We start from the raw sequence: 23,195 nt of genomic DNA on the forward strand, positions 1-23,195 counted from the left end.
TAAAAAAATCTTATTTGTATTAAAACACAGTATCTTATTACTGTTAAGTATTATGGTTTTCACTTCTAAAATTGTAAATGTTGACGGACACGAACCACCCGGTCAGAAGCCCCCTGGGGGCTTCAACACTTCTCAGGGCACACAAAGGTGCAGCTCCAGAGGCAGAGGCTCACCTCGGTCCGGGGAGAGGTTGGCGCGCTTGGCTGGCGGTGGGCTCTGCCTGTCCTTGTCTGAGGGCTCGTAGCGCTTCCTGTTCCCCTTGTCAGCAGCCTGGAATGATGGGTGTGCAGTCAGGACCAGGGCCTGAGTGGACGCAGGCAGCCACCTGCTCTCCACTCCTGCAGGCCCTCCTCTGGGGCCCTTGCGGCATGTGGTCCCAAGTGAGGCAGGGCCCATGGTCTCTGGGCCTCCATGCCAGAGATGGGATTCAGGCCTTCCAGTCCCCTGGGCACTGTGGATGCCAATTCAGAGAGGCCACATCTGTTCCACCTGCGACCCAGGTCCCAGGGCTGTCTTGTGGTAACCAGCTCATCTCCCACCATCAACCCTCTGCCCACGCGGCACTGCCCATGAGGCTGTCCATCAGGGCAGGATGAGCCAGGCGGTGTGGAAAGCTGCTAGCCGGGCCAGCCATGGGTCCTGGGGCCCCAACAGCACTGCCCACAGCCCCACCTTGTTCAGCAGCGTCAACTTGATCTCCTTGTGGGCAATGAATGCAGCCGTTGGGGGCTGGCCTGGTGGCGCCTGCTGTGGGGGGGTGGGCTGCTGGGAGGACTTGCCGCCCGCAGGGGTTCTTGAGGGTTTGGGCGGTTGTGTGGACGAATCCCGTTTCCGCTTATCCACTTTCACACCGTCTTCCTTCTTAGACTTTCCTGCCAACAAAAAACGCCCCCTCACAGCCTCTCTTCCAGTGAGGCAGCTGCCTGTGTGCTGTCTGGGGAAGGTGTCATCAGCAGACAGCGTATGACCAGCCCACACCGCCTCTCTTCTCTGGATCCCAAGGCCCAGCACACCTTGCGGATGCCTACCTTTCTCCTTCTTGGTCTGGGCTGGGGTAGGGGACCGCGAGCTAGCCGAGGACACGGGGCTGGCCAGGTCTGCGTACATGTCATCCGAGTCCACGCTGTGCGCTGAGCTGCTGCTTGACGTGGCACTGGACACTGAGGACACGCTGCTCACGCTCAGCGATCTGCACACACAAACATGTCTGGGCCCACAGAGCCCCGAACCCCAGGCAAGGGAAACCCAGCAGCCTATCTTTAGGGGCTCTGGACAGTTTACAGGGGCCACCCAGTGAGGGGATGCCTGCATGGCCAGGCCCTCGTGCTCATGCCGACTGCACTGTTAGCTGGGCAGGGATGCATGACTGAATGTGACCAACACACAACAGAGGGCAGGGATGGGCTGCAAGACGAGCAGACGCTGCATCAGAGACACCCCGAGGGGCTGGCTCAGGAGGCTTGAGACATGGACAGTCTCCGTGGCCCAGTCCCGTCAAAACCCAGGCTACACGAGGGCGCTGCTCTCTGAGAAAACTGCCAGCCCCACGTCCTGAGCTCCAGCGGCGAAGGTGAGAGGCAGCCTTTCATACATATTATTTTTGGCAGTGCTGGGTCTTCGCTGCTGCTCAAGGGCTTTCTCTAGTGGCACACAGGTTCAGTTGCCCTGCGTCCCCTGTGCTGGTGGGCAGGTTCCTAACCACTGAACCACCAAGGAAGCCCAGAGCCCAGCTTTCCTGAAAGGTTAAGTTTTTAACAGACCGCAAACCTACTCAGACAGATTCAGGCAAATGTATATACCACCTGCTGCCTACAAGTGAAAGAAAAAACTGAATTCAAGGAATCTCAGGACTAATCCGATACCATCCTCTTTTTAAACTAAACGGCAGAGTTCTCTTCTGCTTGTTCCTGTCTCAGATCTTTCCAACAGGCCGTCCCCCAGCTGCCTTGGCCTGCTCGCCCTCCTCGCTGGAGCTCTGCAGAGTGGTGGGACCAGCCCAAGGAAGGGGCAGCCCCGAGGTGGCCTCTGTGGGGTTTCCTGACCCTGACTGCGGGCGGAGGCTGTGGGACGGGACGGGGGCAGGAGAGGCGTGACAATGACCTGGATCTGGAACTGGAGCCGCTGTAGCTGCTGCCGCTGCCGCTGCCACTAACTGTGCGCCTGCAACACAACCAAGAGGCCGCGGCTCACGTTTCTGGGGCCTCAACACATGGGCGTCCCCAAAGCCGGTCACTGGCCCGGGACCAGCACTCCACCAGGGACTGGCCACCAAAATCAGGCGGGGCTCGGATTTCTTCTATAGGGGACTCCCCCTCAAAGTGAGTCAACCACACCCCCACCAGCCCCCACTGCCCCGCCACCACCAGGAGGGGACTCCGCCATCGAGCTCCTGGGACAACAAGGCTGGGAGACATGCCGAATCCCTGGGAGCACCCCTTCCCCAGCTCTGGAAGGCGGTACACTCACCTCCTGGGGGGGCTCCTGGCCTGCCGCTCCCTCCTCCTGGCTTCCCGAGGGTCTCCGCCGGGTTTGGTGGGCTCCGGGGCAGTGGTGGTGGTTTTGGGGGCCTGCGGTAGGGTTGGAGGTGGGGCTGGCTTCTTCAGCAGCTTCTCTCTGTCATATGGCACACAGGGAGCTCAGACCTGGCCAGGCAGGCCTCAGCCCTGCTGGCCAACCTCGGGGCACAGGTACCACACACACGCGCTTCCCCTGCCCTGAGGCGCTGTTTCCTGCAGACCCCACCCCACATCAAGCATCACCCTGCCTCCTCCTCAAAGGCAGGAGAGGGAGGAAGATGGGGCCATCGGGAGAGCTCTGGAGGAGGGCCTATGAGCCAGGCCACGCTCTTTCAGTAACAGCACCCTGACCCCTGCCCTGCATGGCGGGGGTGGCAGCCCTCGGGGAAGGCTAGGTGTGCTAGCGTGTGTGGGGACCTTAGACAGGTGGGAAAATGGCCCCCAAAGCAGTTCTTCACTGTTGCATGGGGAAGATACTTTGCCAGTGTTGAGCACCCTGAACACGCACGGGACTGATGGGCCACAAAGCAAACCTGCCAGCGGGACACAGCGTCTGGGTTACAGGCAGCTGCCCAGCACGGCGGCAGGACTGAGTCCACACGCAGACCCCATCTGTGAGGCTCGGGGCTGGAACCTGGCACTGCAGTGGGGTCTCGTGGCCGACGGTACCGGGGAGGTGGCTGCAGTGTCTGGGATGGAAGCTGTACCCCAACACTTTTTAAAAGGGGGCTGCCCGAGGCCCTGGAGCTGACCCCGCTCAGGAGGAAGCCCTGCGGTGGGGTTGGGCCAGACCCGTGCAGGGACAGCCAGGGTCAGGGGGGCGGTGCTCCCCGACCCTGCACACCAGTTGCCATGCAGTTCGTGTGCCAAGTTCTAGACACTTCTAACCCCTCCTTTCGACACGTCTGTTGAGAAGGACCAACATGACCAATGGCAGGAGCAGTGAAGAAGGTAAAGGATGACAGGGAGCCTGGCAGGGCCACGGCCCCAATGGAGAAGAGATGTGGCCCATGGCCTGAGGTCCACGCCCAGAACTTGAAAGGCCAGGTTTGCCCCTCCTCCCCAGGGCCCGCTGGTAGCACTTACCCTGCTTTCGTGGGAGGCGGAGCGGGCTCCCCCTTGGCTCTGGTAGGTCTGTGTGGGGAGGGTGTTGGGGATGGCGATGGGGACGAGGAGAAGGACCGGGACCTGGTGGGGAGCAGAGATGTGAGGAGGGCGCCCCACCGTCCACACCCTGAGGGGAAACTGCTCAGCCTGGGGTGGCTCGTGGTCATTTCCTGAAATGCACCTCTGGGGAAAAACAGACGCTGGGGGCAGGTAGCACCCCATCAGCTGTCACGGGGGAGCTGGCGGGGAGGCCGCCGAGCATGGGGCTCTCAGACACAGCCTGGGGGAAGGGTCAGTAGTGAAGAAAGTGTCTCTGATGTTGTGAGAACAGCTTAGACACAGGGCTCTGTCGTGGGTCCAGCATCACCCACTGCTCACATGGGGCCGGCTGTGGGTGAGCCCCACACCCTGGGATCACCAGAACCCCCAGGTTCCTCAGCTGGGTTCCACGCTTCTCCCCAGAGCTCACCTGGACCGGCTGCCTGAGAATGAGCTGTGCCTGGAGGACCGGCTGGAGTAGGAGCTGTAGGACGAGGAGCGGGACCGGGAGCGGGATGAGCCAGAGCCAGAATAGGATGACGACCGTGAGGAGGACCTGGCCCGGGGAGAGCAGAGGTGAGGCGTCTTCCCCCGCCCCGCTCACACAGCTGCGCCCCCACAATCAGACACACTGCCCTTGGGGCACCTCATGGATGCTCTGCAGTCCAGCCCCCTTCTCGTGGGAGACGTGCTCAGAAACCAAGATCTAGGTGCTGGGTACGCTCACGGTCAAGAGTGACACAGCTCCCAGGCCCTTGGGCACAGAGCCAGGACACATGCCCATGCATGCTGATGAGTGAGTCTGACCCAGGTAGACACACGTGTGTCCACCAGGGCAGGCAGTGGAAATGCTGAGTCCACAGACACCTCCAGCCTACCCCCTCTTTAGGGAGCACCCCTGCTCTCACCGCCCACAGCGTCCTCACTTGTTTGTGCAGACCTGGTGCACATACACATTTCAGAGCTGCCAACCCGAGCTCGCAGGAGACGGGTGAACTGACTGGACACTGGGTCAGGTTGCTCTTGGCTCTTCCGCCAGCACTGCCTGTTCCCTCGCTGACCCTTGCCCAGGCCCGTGCTCTGCTCTGGGCTGCCTGCACCCTGGCTCACCTCACCATTTATTCTGGGGTTCATGGAGGCCTCGCCTTGGTGCCAAGTGTCAGTCCTGTTAGCCAGCGATGCTCTAGAATCCAGCCTTGCTGAGCAAACAGACACACTCAGTCCTGCTGATCTCCCTTACCTGGAGGAATTGGAGGCAGAGGCCGAAGAGGCTGATGTTTTTCGACGCCGCCGAGCGCGGCTAGGGGAGACCGACACCCCGAGTTTCTTCTTCGGAGACTTGGACCGGCGCCAGGGGTCCTTCCACTCGTCGGCTCTCTTCACCTGGGGTCCTGTGGATGCTGTCTCCTTCTTTGGTGGCTCAGCTTGACGGCTGAAATCACAGAGGGGTTAATAGGTCTGGGGCCACCTCCCACCAGACAACTCTGCCATTTGGTGAAAGAAACTGTGTTGGGGAGAGACCGTGACCTAACGGCTCATTCCAGGGATGCCACATACACAAGGCAGCAGGTGCTCTGTCAACGGGAGACCTCCCCTGGAACCGGACATGCAGGGCTCTCTCCACGAGCACTGTCTCACAGGGCCACGGGGGAGCTGGCCACCCAGGAGCGCCCCTCGGAATCCCCACCCCGCCCACTGCACAGGCGCTGGGCAGGGCAGGAGCAAAGGGCCCATGCATATGCGCCCTAGGGCCGGGCGCACGGTGGCAGCACCATCAGCCCTTAGGATACAAACGTGATTGAAGAAATCCTGGTTTTCAAGTGAATTAGAAACTCTAAATATAAACCTAAGCCCTAGATACTTTCTTCGTTCTCGGGCAGGGCAAGTCAACAGTGTGAGGATGTGTGTCCAGACCGAGGGCTAGCGGGTCAGGACAACCCACCCCCACCACAGGTCACCACCAGTCGGGAACGCAGCACGGCCGAACCTGTCAGTAGGAGGGTGTGAACAGGGGCGGCAGCTTGGCAGGGCAACGCCCAGAGCACAGGGTCCCAGATCTACAGCAGTTCAGTACCAAGGTACCTGCTGGCCTTGTGACATATTGATCAGATAAAAATCACAGAAAGTGAAACAGGGCAACAACCCCCATCATCTGGCTTTCCTGGCACAGCCACTCTTAGCATGTCCGAGTGTCCCCTCTGCCCGAGTTCATTCTCCACCAGGGACTCTGCAGGTACAGCCAGGGCTGCTTGGGGACTGCCCCGCCTGGAGTGGACCTCCCTGGCCATGGACAGCAGTGCTTCATTGTCAGGTGTTACATAATCTGGATGTTTCTCTACTGTTAGCTATTTCTGTGTTTAAAAAACACAAACAATAAAATCACCCTATTAAGTCTTTATGAACATCTTGTCTTTTCAAGGATAAATTTTTAAGATGTGGAATCAGTGGGCCAAAAGAGGCAACCCTTTAACAGGTTCTTGCTAAGTTGTCAAATATTTTCCCTGGAAGTGAAAGCATTTCACACTGGGCTCAGCATGGTGCTTGCTTCACACTCCCTGCCCGAGCAACACTGGGGTCCCGTGTCACCAGGAGCACCACCGCGCCCAGAGAGGACCACACCTGACTCCTGAGAGCTCTGCGCACAGAGAGCGCTTCCGGGAGGCCACCTGGGGGTTTCGGCCATGCCTGTCCTTGGCCCGTTTCCCAGGAAGTTCCTGGGGTATGACGGTGGGAACCCTCTGCCATCAGGTATTTTCCCAGGTTACTGGCTTCCACTCACTGGTGCTGGAGACACTTGCTGCAAGTGTTAACAGCTTCGTTCAGGCTCACAGAGCCATCTCCACCTGAGCCAGGCTGGCTTCTAGTTGACTCAGAGGCACTGTCTTTCTTCAACTCCCCTCCCGCCCCTGCAGTGTGGTGTGCTGGCTGCCACGCTCTGCGCGGGGGCAGGGTGTGTGTGGATGTTGTGAGCCTGGCGCATTCCCGCCCACAGGCTGGGAACCTGCTTTCCCTCCAGAAGGTGGGGGCGATGCCATCTCCAGGCACAGATTCTTCCTCAGAGGGGCTGTGCTCCCTCATTCATCTGCCTTTTCTTATTCCACAATCTGACCTGCACACAGGACCACCACGTCATGACAATTCCAGACACGCTAATTCTCAGAAGTTTCTGGACTGTCCTGCCCGTTTACCTAGAGAACAACTGTAGCAGCACGGTCAGCCCTGCCTGACCCGCTGGGCTCTGGATCAGAATCGTGTTGGACATATGAACAGAGTCCTGACATTTATCCCCACTTTCCGTGAGTGTCAGCAAAACATCAGTTTTATTCACACAACATAAAACAATCACTGCCTGCTGATATCTTCAGAACTTTTCAGTCTATCCACCAATGAGCAGGCTCCATGCTGACTATCTGCTAAGCGCCCCTACTAGGAACAACATCCAGGATTTAAAACTGCCACAAAGACACACTGAACGGAGGCATAAAACCCTGTAACTCGGCCCCCACTCGCTGAGCCACTGCCTCGCTGGCTCCAAGAGTGTCCTCCTAGAAGTGTGTCCTCCTGGAAGTGTGTCCAGGAAGGAAGTGAAACCCGCATGCTGACTCGGACCAGTCCCTGGCCATCCCAGGCTGCTTTCACCTTTACACTTCTCATTCTGAAAAGACAACAGGAAAGGGAACACCTTGGTCACTGGTATTTTCATGAGTCATCAAAATGGCCCAGCTCTGCCAACCTGTGGCGCTTCCAATACAGGGAGAGAGAAACAGCTGGGCACCAAAGGCGTGCAGGATTCACACTGGAACTGTGTGAGTACTGAGCGATGTGCGGGAAAGTAGCACTAGAACGGGGAAGCAGAAGAACGCTGGACCCTCTCCCCTCGCGGCACAGAGCACCCATGGCCAGACAGGTGGCCGCGCAGCCCCCCAACCTCTGAAAGGCAAGGCTTCCTCACTCTCGCTGCAGTAAGACGATCTGGCTGTCTTATGAGCGCCAGAACCAGGCCTGGAGGCGTCCCTCGAGCCCCACATTCTCCAGCTAGTGTCGTGGACGGGTCAGAGCCGGCCCTGCACTGACTGAGCCGGAGGCTGGCGCCACCTTCCTTTAGCTCAATAAAGACCCCAGGACACGCGGGAACCCATCCTGCAAGTCCGCCTGTGTTCCCCAAAATGTGGGAAACTGGGCTCCTGATTTTAATTAGTATGAAGAAAACTATTTTTATTTTTTACTTTGTTTCTACAGTGACTCACCAGGACAAATGATCTGGTGTCTGTTACATGTTAAGGGTGTAAAATTTCCTTTTAAAATGTATTTAAGTTTAAAAGGTGGAAGTTTTTATTTTACTCCTTGAAGGTTTTTGACCACACCACGCAATTTGTGGGGTCTTAGTTCCCCAGCCAGGGACTGAACGTGGTTGCTTGGTGGTTAGAGCACGGACTCTTAACCACTGGGCTACCAGGGAATTCCTGGGAAATATCTTACAATATGAATCAACAGTGTAGGTGGTACCTGGATACAGAAAATCACGCAGGTGGAACACCTGTGGGATGGCACTTTGCAGACCAAAGTGGGAAGTGAATGAGCCAGCTGGGCCCCAAATGGCCTCCTCTGACTGGGGTCTCAAACCAGGAAGAAGTGGTTTCAGACCTGGATACAAACTGGAAATAGCCATTTTAAAGACATGTTTTGGGAAGGAGGACTGGATGAACAATCAAGACAGTTCATTCACAATACCGTCTGGGGAAGCTGTCCCTAGACGACTGGGGAACGGCAGGGACACCAGGCAGGTCTGCTCTCAGTCAGGCTTTGGGGAGCAGGGACAGGGCACGGGGCCGAGTTGGCACCCTGACATGCAGCCACGGCCTGGGCTGTCCTGCTCTCCGAGACAACACCGAGGAGAGCAGAAAGAGACCTGGGAAACCAGGCAGCCGGAACAGCAACTACACGGGAACACAGGATGGCAGGCACACCGGGCTCTTCCCACAGGCCACCTGCCGACAGGAAGCTGGGGCCACACGGGAGGAAACCTGCGAGCAGAGACAGCTGGGAGGAGGACGGCCGTCAGCCACGCTGGCACTGAGAGCTGACAGAACAGATTTGGCATTTACATAAACCCTCTGAACAGAGAGGGGAAAACACCTTCCTGTTAGCTCTGAGCAGCCCTCCCCGAGCTGCCACAGAGCAATCTTATCTGCCAGGCTCCTAAGCCTTTGTTCAAGGCCACATGAGAGGGACAATGTGGAGCAAAGATCACGAGAAAGGGCCTGAGTCCCCTCGAGACGCCAGGGCAGAGGTGGGAGGTGCGGTAGGCCCAGTGGGGGTGCCTGCAAACCCCTGAGCAGCGGCCTAGCTTGGGGTCAAAGACAAGAAAAGATAAAAAGGAGAAAGGTTCTCTTTTAAGATGGAAGGGTGACGAGCTCGGAGAGACACACAGACAGGGAATGGGAGCACGTCAGTGGGTTTACCCACTGAACTCACTCACGCCTCCTGCAGGCCCTTCTTCATGAGTTGCTCACCTCTGAACTCTGGACAAGGTCACCCTGGGTCCCCGTGGACATGGAGCTGACTTCCAGGATGCCATGAGCCTGAACAACCTGCCCAGCAGCCCTCCTTCAGGCCAGCGGCTCCCAGGGACCCATGTACAGACGAGCAGGGGGTGAAGGGGCCCCCCGACTCTCCCCACAGGGACCTGGGAAGGTGAGGTCAGTTCCCAGGGAGGGGCATCTGGGACCACAGACCCGTCGCTTTATTCCTCAGACTTGAAAACAAATTTTGACTCCACTGCAAGGTTGGACTTTTAATTTCTGGGTGGGGTCATGAAGACTTTGTTTCCACAGGGAGGCCCATAGTTCCCAAGCCCACTAATGCTGAGGAGCAGCATTAGTCTGGGCTGGCCCTGAGGCCCAGCGCGTTCCCACTGTGGAGCGCAGCCATAGCCTGACTGCTCTTGTGACCTCGTTCATTGGTGCAGTTCCCACCAAGGCCGCTTGTGGGCACTCGGGTCAGAACTTGAGAGGGGCCACAAGTCTCTCCATTTTGGGGCAAGCTCTGTAACTCTGTGCATCAGTCAAGAAGTTAGAACACAGGATCCACTTTTCCTCGAGAATGCCCTGGGCACAACTTTCCCAGGGGAGGAAGTAAGCCATGACCGGGAAAGACTGGAATGAGATGAGAAAGACAAACAAGGTTCCTTAGCTCCCAGGGAGTATGTCTTCTGCTAGCAGAAGGTACGAGCTGGGATCTAACTCCTTAAGTGCAAGGATGGAGCCACTGCGCAACAGGAGGCCCCTGTGGCCTGGCCAGCATGGCAGCTGTCTGGGTGCGAGCACCTGGAACCCTCGGGGTTATTTAGCAAAAGCGGGTAACACCACCATGGGATCCCATGAATTCCACAAGTAAGACAAATGGCACTGAAGGTGGAGCTGCCGTGGCAAGAGGTGAGGTGCTCGAGGAAACAGGGAGGGAAAAAGCCACTGAAAGCAGAGGGAGACCTAACGTGTCCCACAGAACTGTCAGAGGAGACCTGAGCGGCCATCTCCATCAGCCCAAGCACCAGTCTGAGCCAGACGGAGTGACACAGCCATGGCTTGGTCAACCAAACAGTAACCTCCGTGCTCCCAGGGCCTCAAGACTCCCGGGTGGGTGCGCTTGAGCAGGTCACCTCCCTGGCATCCAGTTGACAGTCGCCAGGCTGCGAGGAGTGTGAAGAAGTGGGAACAGCACTGTCCCACGAAGAACACTGGTCCCTAGGAGATGAGAAGCTGGCCATTTCAACCCCAAGGGGCCCCAAACCTCTCACTGAGCTCGAATGCTCAGTAAACAGCTTTGAAAATAACAGGCAGTCTGGGCGAGTCCTCGGGAAGGTCCCAGTTACTATTTGTGTCTGGAATGACATTCATCTGCCTGTCTGAGAACACCCTCCTTTCTGCGGCGCCCTACCCACAGAGCATGCCTGCCAGCCTGGCTGTACACACTCGGAGGAGGTTTCATGGAAGTGCTCTTCCATCACAGTGATCCTCTCACAGAACTGGCTACAGGCTCCGCTCTAAAAACAGCCTGGTTACAGAAGAGGGCAAGATGTCTGGAAAGGCCCAATCACGAAGGTGAGCCTCAGTGAAGGCAGGGGTGCCGACTCCAAACGAGCAACCATGGGGGCTGGCCCGGAGGCCTGCAGAAGCGCCAACAGGCGGTCCCTGCGGCAGCCGCTCCACAGGAGGCAGCTCGGGCAGGTAAGAGGCGAGGATGAGGGGGACTCTAGCCGGCAGAGCCAGGACCCACCCTGCTATGTGCTGCTAGACCCCTCCTGGCCATAAGCTGGGTTTTGGGAGCTCTCACTGGTCGTGGATGCGAGGGAAGATCCAGCACCACACCCAATGGCATCCTCTACTCCCACGTGCAGGACCTTCCCCAACAGACGCCGCCCCATCCAGAGCCTGCACGTGGCGGAAAAAGCTATGCCTGTTTCCTCTCTCAGGTGCGTGCATGCTGTGTGCTCAGTCGTGTCCAACTCTCTGTGACCCCATGAGCTGTAGTCCATGGGATCTCTAGGCAAGAACACCGGAGTGGCGTGCCATTTCCTCCTCCAAGGGATCTTTCTGACCCAGGGATCAAACCCGCATCTCTTGCATCTCCTGCATGGGCAGGCAGATTCTTTACCACTGCACATGCTGGGAAGCCACCACGCTCTCTCCATCCAGCTGCTGATGAAAAACTCCCAACCTGTTAGAGGCTAAGTAAACAAACTCTTCCATAAAAGGGAGGTAACGTAAAGGAATTATGGCAGGGAGCCTGGCCACCTCCTGACGCAGTGGTCACACCAGCTTGGGCTGATCAAAGGAAAGGAAACAGGAGGCCGTGTTGGAAATTCTGCTCTGGTGAAACCCCACCCCTCAGGCTGGTGGCAGGGCTGGCGGGGCCCCAGCCAGGGCGATCAAAGATGAAATTCTAGACTCCCAAGACCAGTGGGCCAGGCTGAACTGAGGCCAAGTGATGGAATGTGCTCCTCTGCTGAGGGCAGTAGGGGGTCCACAGGGGAAGAACTGAGCCAAAGAAGGGAAGTGAACCAGGTTAGAGGCCGGCAGCATAGCACACCAGCCCATGACAAAAGCTGCCTCTGATTTTAGGAGGAATTCACTAAGTTCCCTGAACCCTGACCCTCTAGTTCAGCCGTGTGGTTGCTGAGCCCTTCCTCAGAGGAGACCCTGTGGCTGTGCAGACATTAGATCTGGCGGCTGCTCTCAGTGCTCCGCTGCTGGGGCCCAGGCCGAGACTTGCCACTGCCTTCAAGAAACCCTCCTTGTGGGTGTGACTTCCCCAGACTTCCCCGTGGAGAGTGAACACAGGCATCTGTCCACGAGCTACAGGTAGTCCCTGACTTATGATGGCTAGACTTTTACAACAGTGGAAAGCGGCATGCCTTCAGGAGAAGCTGTGCTTTGAATTTTGCATTTTGATCTTTCCTGGGCAGTGAGCCACAGCTCCTCTGTCACCCACGTGACCACAAGAGCAGACGAGCAATACACCAAACAACTCTTCTGGAACCAGGAAACCCTTCAGCTTTCCACCTTAGTACAACTTATCATAAATTCCATGAAAGATCCACACTTTACACTGTTCAGTAGATCAGATGCATTTTTAACGTACAATGGGTCATTCGAGACAAGACTCCTCCTAAATTGGGTAGGCCCTGGGATCACACACAGACTAACTACTGGCGCCCCCCTGTGCTGGGCCCTGAGACTGCAGTGCCCTGTGGGGGTTCCACTCTACAAAGACCACAGATGACAATAGATAAGCAAGTACTATGAAGTCAGGAGGAGATAAGAGGTGTGAGAACAATAAATAAAGCAGGAATGGCGGGGGTGGGTGGGGGGTGTGGTTTGACCTGAGTAGCAGGTAAAGCCCAGAGGCAAGGGAATGGCAGAGCAAAGACTGAGGTGAGCCATGAAGAACCAGAGTGGCAGCCAGTGGTGTGGACAGAAGGCAAAGTGTCTACCAAAAAGGGGCTTCAAAGGGCCTCACAACAGGAAAATTAAAGAAAGAACTCTTTCAATGCATCTAAAATATGATTTACTCTGAATGTTCTGGAAGTATATCACTTTGCCTAACATTAGGAAAAAACAGAGCAAATTCAGGGAGGTCAGTTCACTGTCACCTAGAGGATGAGACTAGAACCCACACTTGACAAAAGATGAGAATGAAAGACTGTGGTCCTGACGTTTACTTTCAGAAACACAGGGAAGGACTCTGTTCAATGGCAAGGAGGAAGAATCAGGGATGAGAGTCTGGCTTTTCCACCAAAAACTGTCAGAACTAATGAACGAGATTCAGTGCAAATGCAGGATACAAAATCAACGTTCAAAAACCAGTTGTGTTTTTATATACTAACAATAAACTGCATAAAAAAGAAACAATCCTATTTATAATAGAAAACAATAAAATACTTAGGAATAAATTAAATCATAAGACACTGATGAAAGAAACTGAAGAAGACACAAAACACTGAAACACACACCACGCTCACGAATTAGAAAAATATGGTTACAATGTCTGTGCCACCCACACCAATCTACAGATCCAGTACAGTCCTAACCAAAGTTCCAATGGCATTTTTCATACAACAGAAAAAGCAACTCTACAGTTTTGTATGGCACCACAAAGGACTCCGAACAGCCAAAGCAATCCTGAGAAAGAACCAAGCAGGAAGCACCGCACCTCCTGAGTAAAGCTGTGCTGAAAGCTGCAGCAATCACAGCAGTGTGGCACTGGTATCAGAACAGAAGCACAGACGCGAGCGGGAGACAGAGGCCAGAAACAAAGCCCTGCATATCCAGGCAATTAATATTTGCCAAGGGAGCCAAAAACACTCAATGGGGAAAACTGGACCGTCACATGCAAAAGAATGAAATTAGACCCTATCTTAAACCACTAATAAAAGCTACCTTGAAATGAATAAAAAAAACTTACATGTGAGATGGGAAACCACAAAACTCTTAGAAGAAAACAGAGGGCAAAAGCTTCATGATGTAGGTCTTAGCAATGTTAGATGTGACATCTAAAGCACAAACAGCAAACGCAAAAATAAACCTGCGGGACTGCATCTAACTAGAAAACTTTTGCACAACTAAAGGAGCGGTCCACACAGTGGGGGCGGTGAGGAGCCGCGGGGGGAGGCCAGCTCTCCAACTGGGTGCAGCAGCCCGGCTCCCCGGAGCACCGCACGGGGGCCGCCGCCCCTCCCGCAGCCCTCCCGCTCCCAGGCTCCGGACGGCGCGGTTCCTACCTGGGTGGCTGCGGGGAGCGGGCCTTGGGCTTCTCCTTGTCCTTCTCGCGCTCCTTATCGCGGTCGCGGTGCTGCCTGTCCTTCTCGTCCCGCTTGGCGCGCTCGCGCTCCCACTCCTCCTTTCGCCGCTGCCGCTCCTTGTCCCGCTCGCGCTCCCGCTCGCGCTCGCGCTCCCGCTGGCGCCGCTCCCGCTCCCGGTCCCGCTCGCGCTCGCGCTCCCTCTCGCGCTGTCTGTTCTCCCGCTCCCGTTCTCGCTCCCTTTCCTTCGTGGAAAGCCAAACACACGCACACACGGGATCAGACCCTCAGAAGGGGAGGCGCGGGCAGGACGCGAGAGCGGGCGGAGGAGACAGAACACCTGGGTGGGGCTCTCATTTCTGCACCAGAAATGGACTTGAGGCCACATGGGGGGCCGGCATAGCAGGCTCTCCAGCATCAGCACCAGGCCTGTAGGCCTGTAGGCCATCCAAACCTCAGCTCCTGCCTCAGAAGGTAGACACCAAGGCTGTGCACAGGCAGCCCGGCCTGGGGCTCAGGAGACCCCAGCAGGTCCCGCACCCTCTGAGGCTGCCCTGGCTGGCACGAGGCACCCGCAGCCCTGTGGCCCGGCCCCAATGAGTGAGGAGTCTGCTCTAACCACCCAGGGAAGAGGCACAGCAAGGCCAGCAGCCAGGTCCTCTTCTTGCCACAGGCTCACCATCTGATGGGGTCCCCAGCCAGTCACTCCCCTTTGGCCCTAAGAATTCACGACTGTCACTTAAGTTGTGGCACAGAAACTGCTAACCTGCTTCTAACGACCTCTTCCAAGCAGCAGCTTAACGTTAGAAGCACAGGGTCAGGGGCTCAGAGGGTGAAGCACATACATTCATAAACCTACCACATCTCAGAGAAGTGCCGACAGGAATGGCCACGACCTGCCAAGGGTGGTCCTGAGCCTGAGAGAGGCACACCCCCTGCTGCTGGCATTGCTCATCCACCCCGCGGCTCTGGTGAGAACAGAGCCAGAGCACAGACCAGCTAAGGGAAGGAGCTGTTCAAGTCACCACAAGGTCAGTCCATGGACCAGAATCTGTTCTCCACAGATGGTAAACTGGGACTTGAAATCAGTACACCATGCTCACACAATTAAGCCCATACAAAGTCCTATCAGTAAAAATGGGGTGATTTCAAGGGTTCACCAGTGAAGTTCCAACCTACATACCCGGTAGTTATGGTATGGCTCGGCCTCTGTGTACTGCACCCGGAAGTTCTCGTACTGCCCGCCACGCCAGAAGCGCTCTATCTCGTAGTCATAGTAAGGGTCTGCGTAAGGCTCAAGTCTGAAAAAGAGCAAGTAAAGGTCAAGCTTATCACTTAGGAACGTTAATGCAAATACATTACATAAAATATTTGCCAAGATTTAGACACCACATTTAAAAAAAAAACGAGGCTGTAAGGCTGAGTCAACATTAGAAACTGAATATACTAAACAAAATCACAGACCTACAGAGAAATCAGAGGATAACACCTACAGATGGTGAAAACGTTTGTGATAAAAACCCAACTCCTTCCCAATGAGAGGAGGAAATGACACTTTCTTAATGTGACAGATACCGATGTTCACACACTCCAGAACTAAAGCCAGCGCCTTCTTCACTAGGAACAGGGAAGTGTTCCTGTTAAGATCCCAATGGGCAAGGAAGCCCGGTGTCTCTGAGACAACCCAGTGTGCTGGGGGCACCGCTGCAACCAGACTCCAGGAGCCCCCAAGCCACCTCAATGTGCAAATTAAATGATACCATATGTGAAAGCCATGACAGGATGGTGAAGCCGATTCAAGCGGCAAGAAGAGCCCAGTAAGGCACACAGATAATTCTAGATAATAGCCAGTGAGGAGGATAGAGAAAACCCCATTTAACCAGCAAGAAAGAAGGAAACATACTAAGGAACAAGATAACAACACATCTAACCAGAAACATGCAGAATCTACTTGAGGAAAACTTTTAACACTCTTGAAAGACACAAAAGCACACGTGAATAAGATCACACCCCTCATCTTAACAAAGGAAAACTGAACATCACCAAAAAGTCAGTTAATTTACAAATCCCTTTGTTAGTTTATAAATTTAGGGCAATCCCAATGCTGATGAGGTTCTTCATGCGGGTAGACAACTGATCCTCAGGTTCACAGGGACACAAGACATGCAAGGCCAGCCAAGAAACCCTGGGAAAGATAAGACACACCCTCTGTGTGATTTCCCTGGTGTCCAAGGGTTAGTATACCATGCTTCCACTGCAGGGGGGTATGGGTTCAATCCCTGGTTGGGGAACTAAGATTCCTCATGCCACATGGCACAGCCAAAAATTAGGGGGAAAAAAGACACCCTCTGAGACCTCACGACATCACAGATGGCCCAGGTCATGAAGAAACAGACCCAAGAAATAAAACAGGAGGTCTGGGTGCAGACCCTGGTGTGGGTGACAGAGATGGACCTTCAACCATGGGGACAGGATGGCTCCTACGCCCTGGAGGGCCATCCCCACACACTGACCCAGAGGACCTGCATGGGGCTTGGAGCCCAGGAGTGTGTGTGTGTGTGTGTGTGTGCATATGTGCATGCACACGTGCATATGCGTGCGTGTGTGAGAAGGGGATGGTCACCCAACAGCAGTTGGGCCCTCAAGCTTCTCTCAGGGATTTCTTGGCTCCAGATTAACCCTTCCCATTGGGTAAACTGGTAGGAGAAACAGAGGTGCCCAGAGCTCAGAGAGGCCCACAGCCCCTTTCAGCCTGCACTGCCTCCGCAAGGCCTTCAGCGGCTGCTTTCTAGGGCATCTCCCCTCACACTCCTGGGGCCCTGGTGGGGTGAACCCAGGGCTGCACTGCCAGGCGACAACCCTGTTCACTCTCAACACCCAGACGTCTTCCTCACCCTCCAGCCCTCACAGCCTCAGGCCTACATGGGCAGCTGTGGCGGTGACTGTGGAAACACAGAGCTGACCCCACAGCCTTTCTCTGCGCTCCTGACTGTTGTTTCAGCCAGAAACCAGGGCTGTGCTTTCCAGCAGGAAGGCCCCTTGCACGGTGTCGCTGTGAGACCAGGGAGCTGCTGAAGCCGCCTGCTGGGGAGAGACCTGGCCAGCCCTGCCTGAAGCTGAGCCGGGCTGAGTGTGGAGTAGGCACAGGGGCCCCGGTTGTATGGGGGGCACCACACAGCTCCTCAAGGGCTGACGGGGGTTTCAGCCACATGTGCTTCTGAAATCCATTTAAAAGGCCCGTGATAAAATGTCTGGAAGCAACAATGAAGAAACCTGTCACACTCCCGGGTTTTAGGGACAAATTTCACAGCTTCTCCTGGTTCCTGGGGGAAAGTGGGAGAGACCTGGGGCCCAGGGGCTTTAGGAACAGCTGTAAACCCCCTCAGAGCTCGTAGGAACCTCAATGGATGTGAGCCCTTCACAGTCCCAAGGCCCTAGCACGGCACTTGAACATATCCTCCCAGAAGAAAAGCAAGGAAAGTCAGCTGCAAACTGTCTGCAGCACCTCAGGAAGGCTATTCTCAGCCCAGGGGTGTGGACAGGACCCCATCCCCTGGGAACCTTTGCGCTGCTGCTCTCCAGAGCCTGGGCCCCACCCGGCCGGGGACAGTGAGCTCTCAACAAGGGAAGCAGAGGCAGAACTACTCCTTACGCTGTGTCTCTGATGTCTCTCGTGATCCGATAGTTCCAGTCTCGGAAAGCTTCATTTTCTTTGTCAAATTCTCGCTCATCTTCACCAATGGTCACTGTAAACCTTTTCTCTTCAAAATCAGGCTCCTGTTCTTTTCGAATGGTTGCTTTTTTCAAAACCTACCATTGTAAAAAGAGAAGCCAACACTGTTACTGCTAAGGAAACACACGGGGTCCTATTCTGACTGACCCCTGATGCCTGGGCTGGCGTGCCAGAGGAGCATGACCAAGCGCTCAGTAGGGATTTGCTGAAGCTCTATGCTGGCATGCACATGGGACCCCACAAGGGCCCCATCCCTGCAGGCACAGTGCACTCTGCACTCAGGAGCTCACCTATGTCTGACTTCCTGTTCCCAGTCCTGGCCTTGAACTGGGGGCTCCAGACGTGCACTCAGTGAGGGGGCAGGGGAAGGTGCTCTAGGCAGGAGAGGCACCCAGAGTGGGGCGGGGCTGGGAGGGGGTGGGAACGGCTCTGCTTTAGCCAGTCATTTCCCTGAAGGGAAGGCCCAGAGCCAAGAGGGGTAAGCCTGGGCACTGGGAGCCAGGTGCCAGGTACCAGGTGTGGCCTAGCATGAGGGAGGAGGGGGAGGTGGGTGAACATTGTGCTTCCCCAGGAAAGATGGCTTCTCCAGATACAGAGGCCACAGGGGAAGTGGCACGGCGCCCCTGGCCTCTGGATGAGCTAGCAGCCTCGGAGAGACAGAAATGCTGGCTTTGTGCAAGGACCACAGCTAGTACTTTTCTTCGCAGCCCTTCCGCTGGTCTGTTACCTCCTTTGCATGCCGGAGTCCTCGTTCCCAGGCACTCTCTGTGGGGGGTTCTGGAGGGGGTGGAGGCAAAATTTCATCTACTACAGGCCCGCCCTATAAACAAAAGTAAGCAAAAAGTTATGACAGCAAGCAAAACTTAGAAATGGGGGCTCATAAATACCAAGTGAAACCCCAGCGGGCCCTGCCTGCTCTCCTCTCTTAGCATCCCTGCCTTGACTGGCTGCGCCAACCCTATGGTGGCCTCTAGCTGGGGACAACCAGAGAGTTGGAAGGCAGCTCTGGCCTCCATGGCAGCCTAGAAATGTCTTACACACAAGGCGCATTCATGTCTTTGAGCTGGAACATCACAATAGAGTTTAGATGTGATCTGCCAGCAAGGAATGGCGTTCAGGGCGTTCACGTACCCATGGGTTGGCAGGCATCAGGGGGTGCGGTCCGAGCGGTGGGGCCCCATTGGGTGGGAAGGGCTCGGCCTTGGTGATGAGGGAGTAGTTGCCCTTGTCGTTGACTCCGGGGTGTATGAACCTGCAGTTCATGCCCCAGGTGCAGTTCCCTGTGGAAACAAGAGGCAGGTCAGAGGTGGCCTGGCCCATGTGCACAGCTCAGCTCCCCCTGCTCCACTGGCGACTGGCAAGACACCCAGGCAGCGGGCTGAGCACAGCCCTGTCCATCCCATGAGACCATGCAGGCAGGCCTGGACAGTCTGGGCCGCCCTGCAAGCAGCACCTAAGGGCTCACACAGGACCCTGCCCCACAGTCACCATGAGAGCAGCCCATCTCCCCTAAACAGAGACACCCAGAGCATCCTGGTGATCGGGGTGGCCCTGCCTCTGGTTTCATGGCTCTGGACATACACACCCGAAGGTGCACTGACAGGGTCATGATTCTGACTCAACTCAAAGAGAGCCCCATACTGAAACAGAAATCAACGAGAAGCACAACAGCGATCAGAATTCTGCCAGTTTATGCCAGGGTGATCTTTACCAGCTCTGTACATCTGTATTTCTCCTAGCAAGCCACTGCAGGCTATTTCTGGTACTTAAAAAAATGGGTTAGAGAGAAAACACATAGGCAACTATAATAAATGGGGTGTTTATACTTTACAACAAAGAACTAAAAAGGTCGACTTTTAGCATTATTCAGCTACGGAACACCAAGATTCAGGAAAACCACTTGACGTTTTAGGACCGAAAAGAAGACTACATTTTAAATTTAATTAGTGAGTGAATAGTTTTTTTAAAATTTAATTTTTTGAATAGGTAGTATGTGTGCAGGCTTAAAAAATAAATATGGCATACAATATCTAAGTGGTTTTAGAAAACATTTTCAACTGGTTAGCATGTAGTTAAATTGTAAGCCATCTTTTAATATGTATTCACTCATAAACACAATATTTCATTTGACTATTTCTGTCAAAAAATGTTTTTCCTTATATCATGTAAATTAAAGAAAAATAATCATTTGATATTTAAGGAAACACTAAATTTTTACCTTTTAAACATTAGGAGCATTTCAACTTGTATTAAAACCAACATAATAATATATGGCTCCAAATTAAATATGGAATAAAGTATGCTTAAAAAAATTTCTTCTCTGGGAATGCAAAAATAATCAACTAAGTTTATAATTTCTAAAATGTTTGGAGAGATCACATACAAGGCAGAGGCTGGGAAACACACTACAGGGGGTTCAAAACCCCAGAGACTCAGACAGTTTTAAAGAAAAAAGAATATGCAGTCATACATCTAAATAAAGAATTCCAAAATATCCACTTATTCATCACTTGACTCTCATAAATTCACATCACAGTTCACACTGCTCATGCAGTTAAAAAGTAACAAAAAAATTGCAAGCACAGAAAAATATTAACAAAATAAACCACAATATTTCTATAATATTTAAAATCTAAAATATATATATGGGTAGGGGGTAAATGAATATGTTATTCTTTGTTCTTTTTGTATTTGAATTTTGAAAACAAAACAAAAACATCACCCCTCCCTGACCTACTAACAAAAAAGCTCTTCCTCAGGTTTTAAGAGCACAGAGGAGGAGCAGGTCAATGAGTAGAGTGAGTTGAGACTGCCTATGTCTGGGCCCAGGGCCTCCAAAGAGAAGGAGGCGGCTGCTCCAGGAAGTGTGGGCAGTCTACATACATGCAAGGGCAGGCATCCCGCGCCTGCAGGCAGGAAGAGTGGCAAGAACAGTGCAACCCCACCAGCCTTTTGAAAAGTGAATTTTCAATTATGCAGAAAGAAGTCTGGAAGGATACACCCCAACTGTTATCAGGATAACTGATGCTGTTTTTATTCTCTGTCAGCACACATTACTTTCATAATTTAAGAAAGCAATTTGTTTGGGGAAAAAAAAATTCTCCAGGAAATGGAAGCAAAAATAGATTTACAGGTTTAAAAACTCTCTTCTGCTTCTAAATGAAATTTCACTACCAGAAAATGTATGTGGATTGTGACTATATGATGAAACAGGATTACAATTCAGTAAGAGGTCTGCATGGACAGGGACAGGAGCCCAAAGGGAACAAGCAGAGGTCTTGGTTGCAATCCAAGTGGTACAGCCAAAAGAAAAAAAAAAAAAAGGACGCAGTGTGGTAGTGGGTGGGAGGGTCACAGGAATACATGTAAACAAAGGTGCCTATTAGTGAGACACACACACACACACACACAGCCTGCCTCAGTCTCAGCAGAAACCAAAGACCCGAACACAGATGACAGAAAGCACACCCCGCACAGCAGACCCAGGAGCCCCTCTTGGTCAGAAATACCACCAGACCTTAAAAGTTCTGACTGCTAGTCTGACTGGAGGTCAGTGAGGTGCCTCTGCTGGCATTTATAACCTGCACGGCACCGCACCTGTGGTGCCTCCCACAACAGCGGACATGATTTTACACTCTCTCTAGCTTCCACACAAAATACTTTCTTCACACTAGAATTTTAAACAAAGACTTTCTTGTTTCTAAATAAGACACAGTGGTCTTATTTAGATATTTCTCGGGACCATTTCCTGTTAATGTGAACAACTCAGAATAACTAATAAAAATAGGGACTGTCAAAAGAAGTTTAAAATGCTTCATGGTTTTTTTAAAAAATACTTCTTGAAAAGAAGAAAGAATATATAAAAATCTAATAAGGAAATATTAAAGACCAACTCAAGTTCTACAAATGCTTCCTCTAACAGGCATAAAACTCAATGAACACAAACTTAATGTAAGAACACAAAAGTCAGTGCTCCCCTCTTCACAGAACTGTGACAGAGACAGACAACCAGGTCATCTGTGCTGAGGTGCTTCAACTTCTTCAGGAATAGTCATTATTCATTATGGTAGTTGACAGAGAAAAAATAGTTTCTGGGCTGCTTCTTTATAAATGACAGACTTGAAACCAGTGGTTTGTGTAACTTTTCGGTTTCAGGATCCCAGAGTCTCTGTAATGATTGTATTTATTGATATTAAAACTGAGAAAAGTTAAAAATGTAAAATATAACATATGTAATTTATGTTAACAATATTTGTTAACATAAAGGTTTTATGAACAGATTTTGAGAAAACTTAGCCTGCTCTGGGGGTGGCTTGGGGGAGGAGGTGCCACCGCTGGGAGACCCTGAGGCTTCTCCAGATTCTGTGTGCCCTCCGAGGCTTTGGCTAGGAACTCCCCCACCCCTGCCACTGAACTTCTCTGACTCCTGGGCGGGTCCACCTTGAACTGTGAATGGCTTTCTACCCAGGTATGATTCTGTGACATCACACAACATTTGCCTGGAAAAGTCATTAAATCCTGCAAAGCTGTCAAGTTTCCTAACACTCTGATTTTTCACTTGAGAGCCTGACCTTATCAGCAGCCACTGTCCTGGCCTTCTGGGTGTCCTGGAGGCAACAGGACTGGGCTCATGGCCACACCTGGCATGCTCTTCCTGGAGGCACTCCTCACACCTCAGGGGCAGCGAAGGAGCTCTGTGAGTGCTTGCAGTTTTGTTACAAAAGCAAAAAGACATACACTGAGGGTTTGTGGTGGGGTGAAGGAAATATTCTACACCTGGACTTTGGTGCTGGCTGCACAACTTGCTAAACTAATAAGAATCATTAAACTGGACACTTAAAGTAGGTGGATTTTATGGTAGGGCAATTATACCTCGATCAAGAGTCTGATGCTGGGAAAGACTGAGGGCAGGGGGAGAAGGGGATGACAGAGGATGAGATGGTTGGATGGCATCACCGACTCAATGGACATGGGTTTGGGTGGACTCCGGGAGTTGGTGATGGACACGGAGGCCTGGCGTGCTGCAGCTCATGGGGTCGCAAAGAGTCATACATGACTGAGCGACTGAACTGAACGTTATTTACAAAAAGACCTAAACTCAAACTAATCACAGACATTGTTTCATAGCATGTACAGCAAGTGGCCCCTGCTGAGTGGTGCACTCAGTCTCACTAAGGCACTGACTTCAGGGGCCCCTGGGTCGCAAGAACATACCTGGAGACCTCCTGCCTTAAATACCAGAGGATGCAGGGATTAAAAAATGGGCAGTAAGCACTTCTCCAAAGAAGATTCACAAATGGCCAAAAAGCACTTGAAGAGATGCTAATCAGAGGGAAATGCAAATCAGAACCCAGAGGAGACACCACCCCACACCCATGATGACAGTCACTACTGCAAAACCAGAAAACGGGCGTTGACAAGGAGAGAGCCTAAACCCCAGGCTACGTGGTGGGATGCAAAACAGTACAGCCACGTGGAAAACAGTAGGGCAGTTTCTAAAACT

General features: G+C 53.3%; 1 protein-coding gene and 1 long non-coding RNA gene across 3 annotated transcripts in view; one reads left to right on the forward strand and one right to left on the reverse strand.

Annotated features, from left to right (window-relative positions):
* ZC3H18 (zinc finger CCCH-type containing 18) overlaps positions 1 to 23,195 on the reverse strand; it is a 41,731-nt gene that overhangs the window by 2,044 nt on the left and 16,492 nt on the right. For both annotated transcript variants that reach the window (XM_081511987.1, XM_081511988.1), the window contains 13 exons: positions 18,824 to 18,972; positions 18,420 to 18,512; positions 17,612 to 17,769; positions 15,143 to 15,260; positions 13,942 to 14,204; positions 4,903 to 5,094; positions 4,093 to 4,218; positions 3,603 to 3,704; positions 2,467 to 2,613; positions 2,101 to 2,160; positions 1,029 to 1,189; positions 673 to 872; positions 174 to 270 (listed from right to left, as the gene is read on the reverse strand). In XM_081511987.1, coding sequence (XP_081368113.1) covers positions 174 to 270; positions 673 to 872; positions 1,029 to 1,189; positions 2,101 to 2,160; positions 2,467 to 2,613; positions 3,603 to 3,704; positions 4,093 to 4,218; positions 4,903 to 5,094; positions 13,942 to 14,204; positions 15,143 to 15,260; positions 17,612 to 17,769; positions 18,420 to 18,512; positions 18,824 to 18,972 — 1,866 coding nt within the window. The remainder of the gene's footprint in view (positions 1 to 173; positions 271 to 672; positions 873 to 1,028; positions 1,190 to 2,100; positions 2,161 to 2,466; positions 2,614 to 3,602; positions 3,705 to 4,092; positions 4,219 to 4,902; positions 5,095 to 13,941; positions 14,205 to 15,142; positions 15,261 to 17,611; positions 17,770 to 18,419; positions 18,513 to 18,823; positions 18,973 to 23,195) is intronic.
* LOC145514357 (uncharacterized) lies at positions 10,726 to 13,620 on the forward strand. Its single transcript, XR_014060083.1, has 2 exons — positions 10,726 to 10,888; positions 13,283 to 13,620. It is a non-coding gene; the product is annotated as an uncharacterized LOC145514357 (long non-coding RNA).

Source organism: Giraffa tippelskirchi, chromosome 7, assembly GCF_054371585.1.
Source record: "Giraffa tippelskirchi isolate mGirTip1 chromosome 7, T2T-mGirTip1v1.2.pri, whole genome shotgun sequence".
In the NCBI taxonomy this organism is placed as follows: Eukaryota; Metazoa; Chordata; class Mammalia; order Artiodactyla; family Giraffidae; genus Giraffa; species Giraffa tippelskirchi.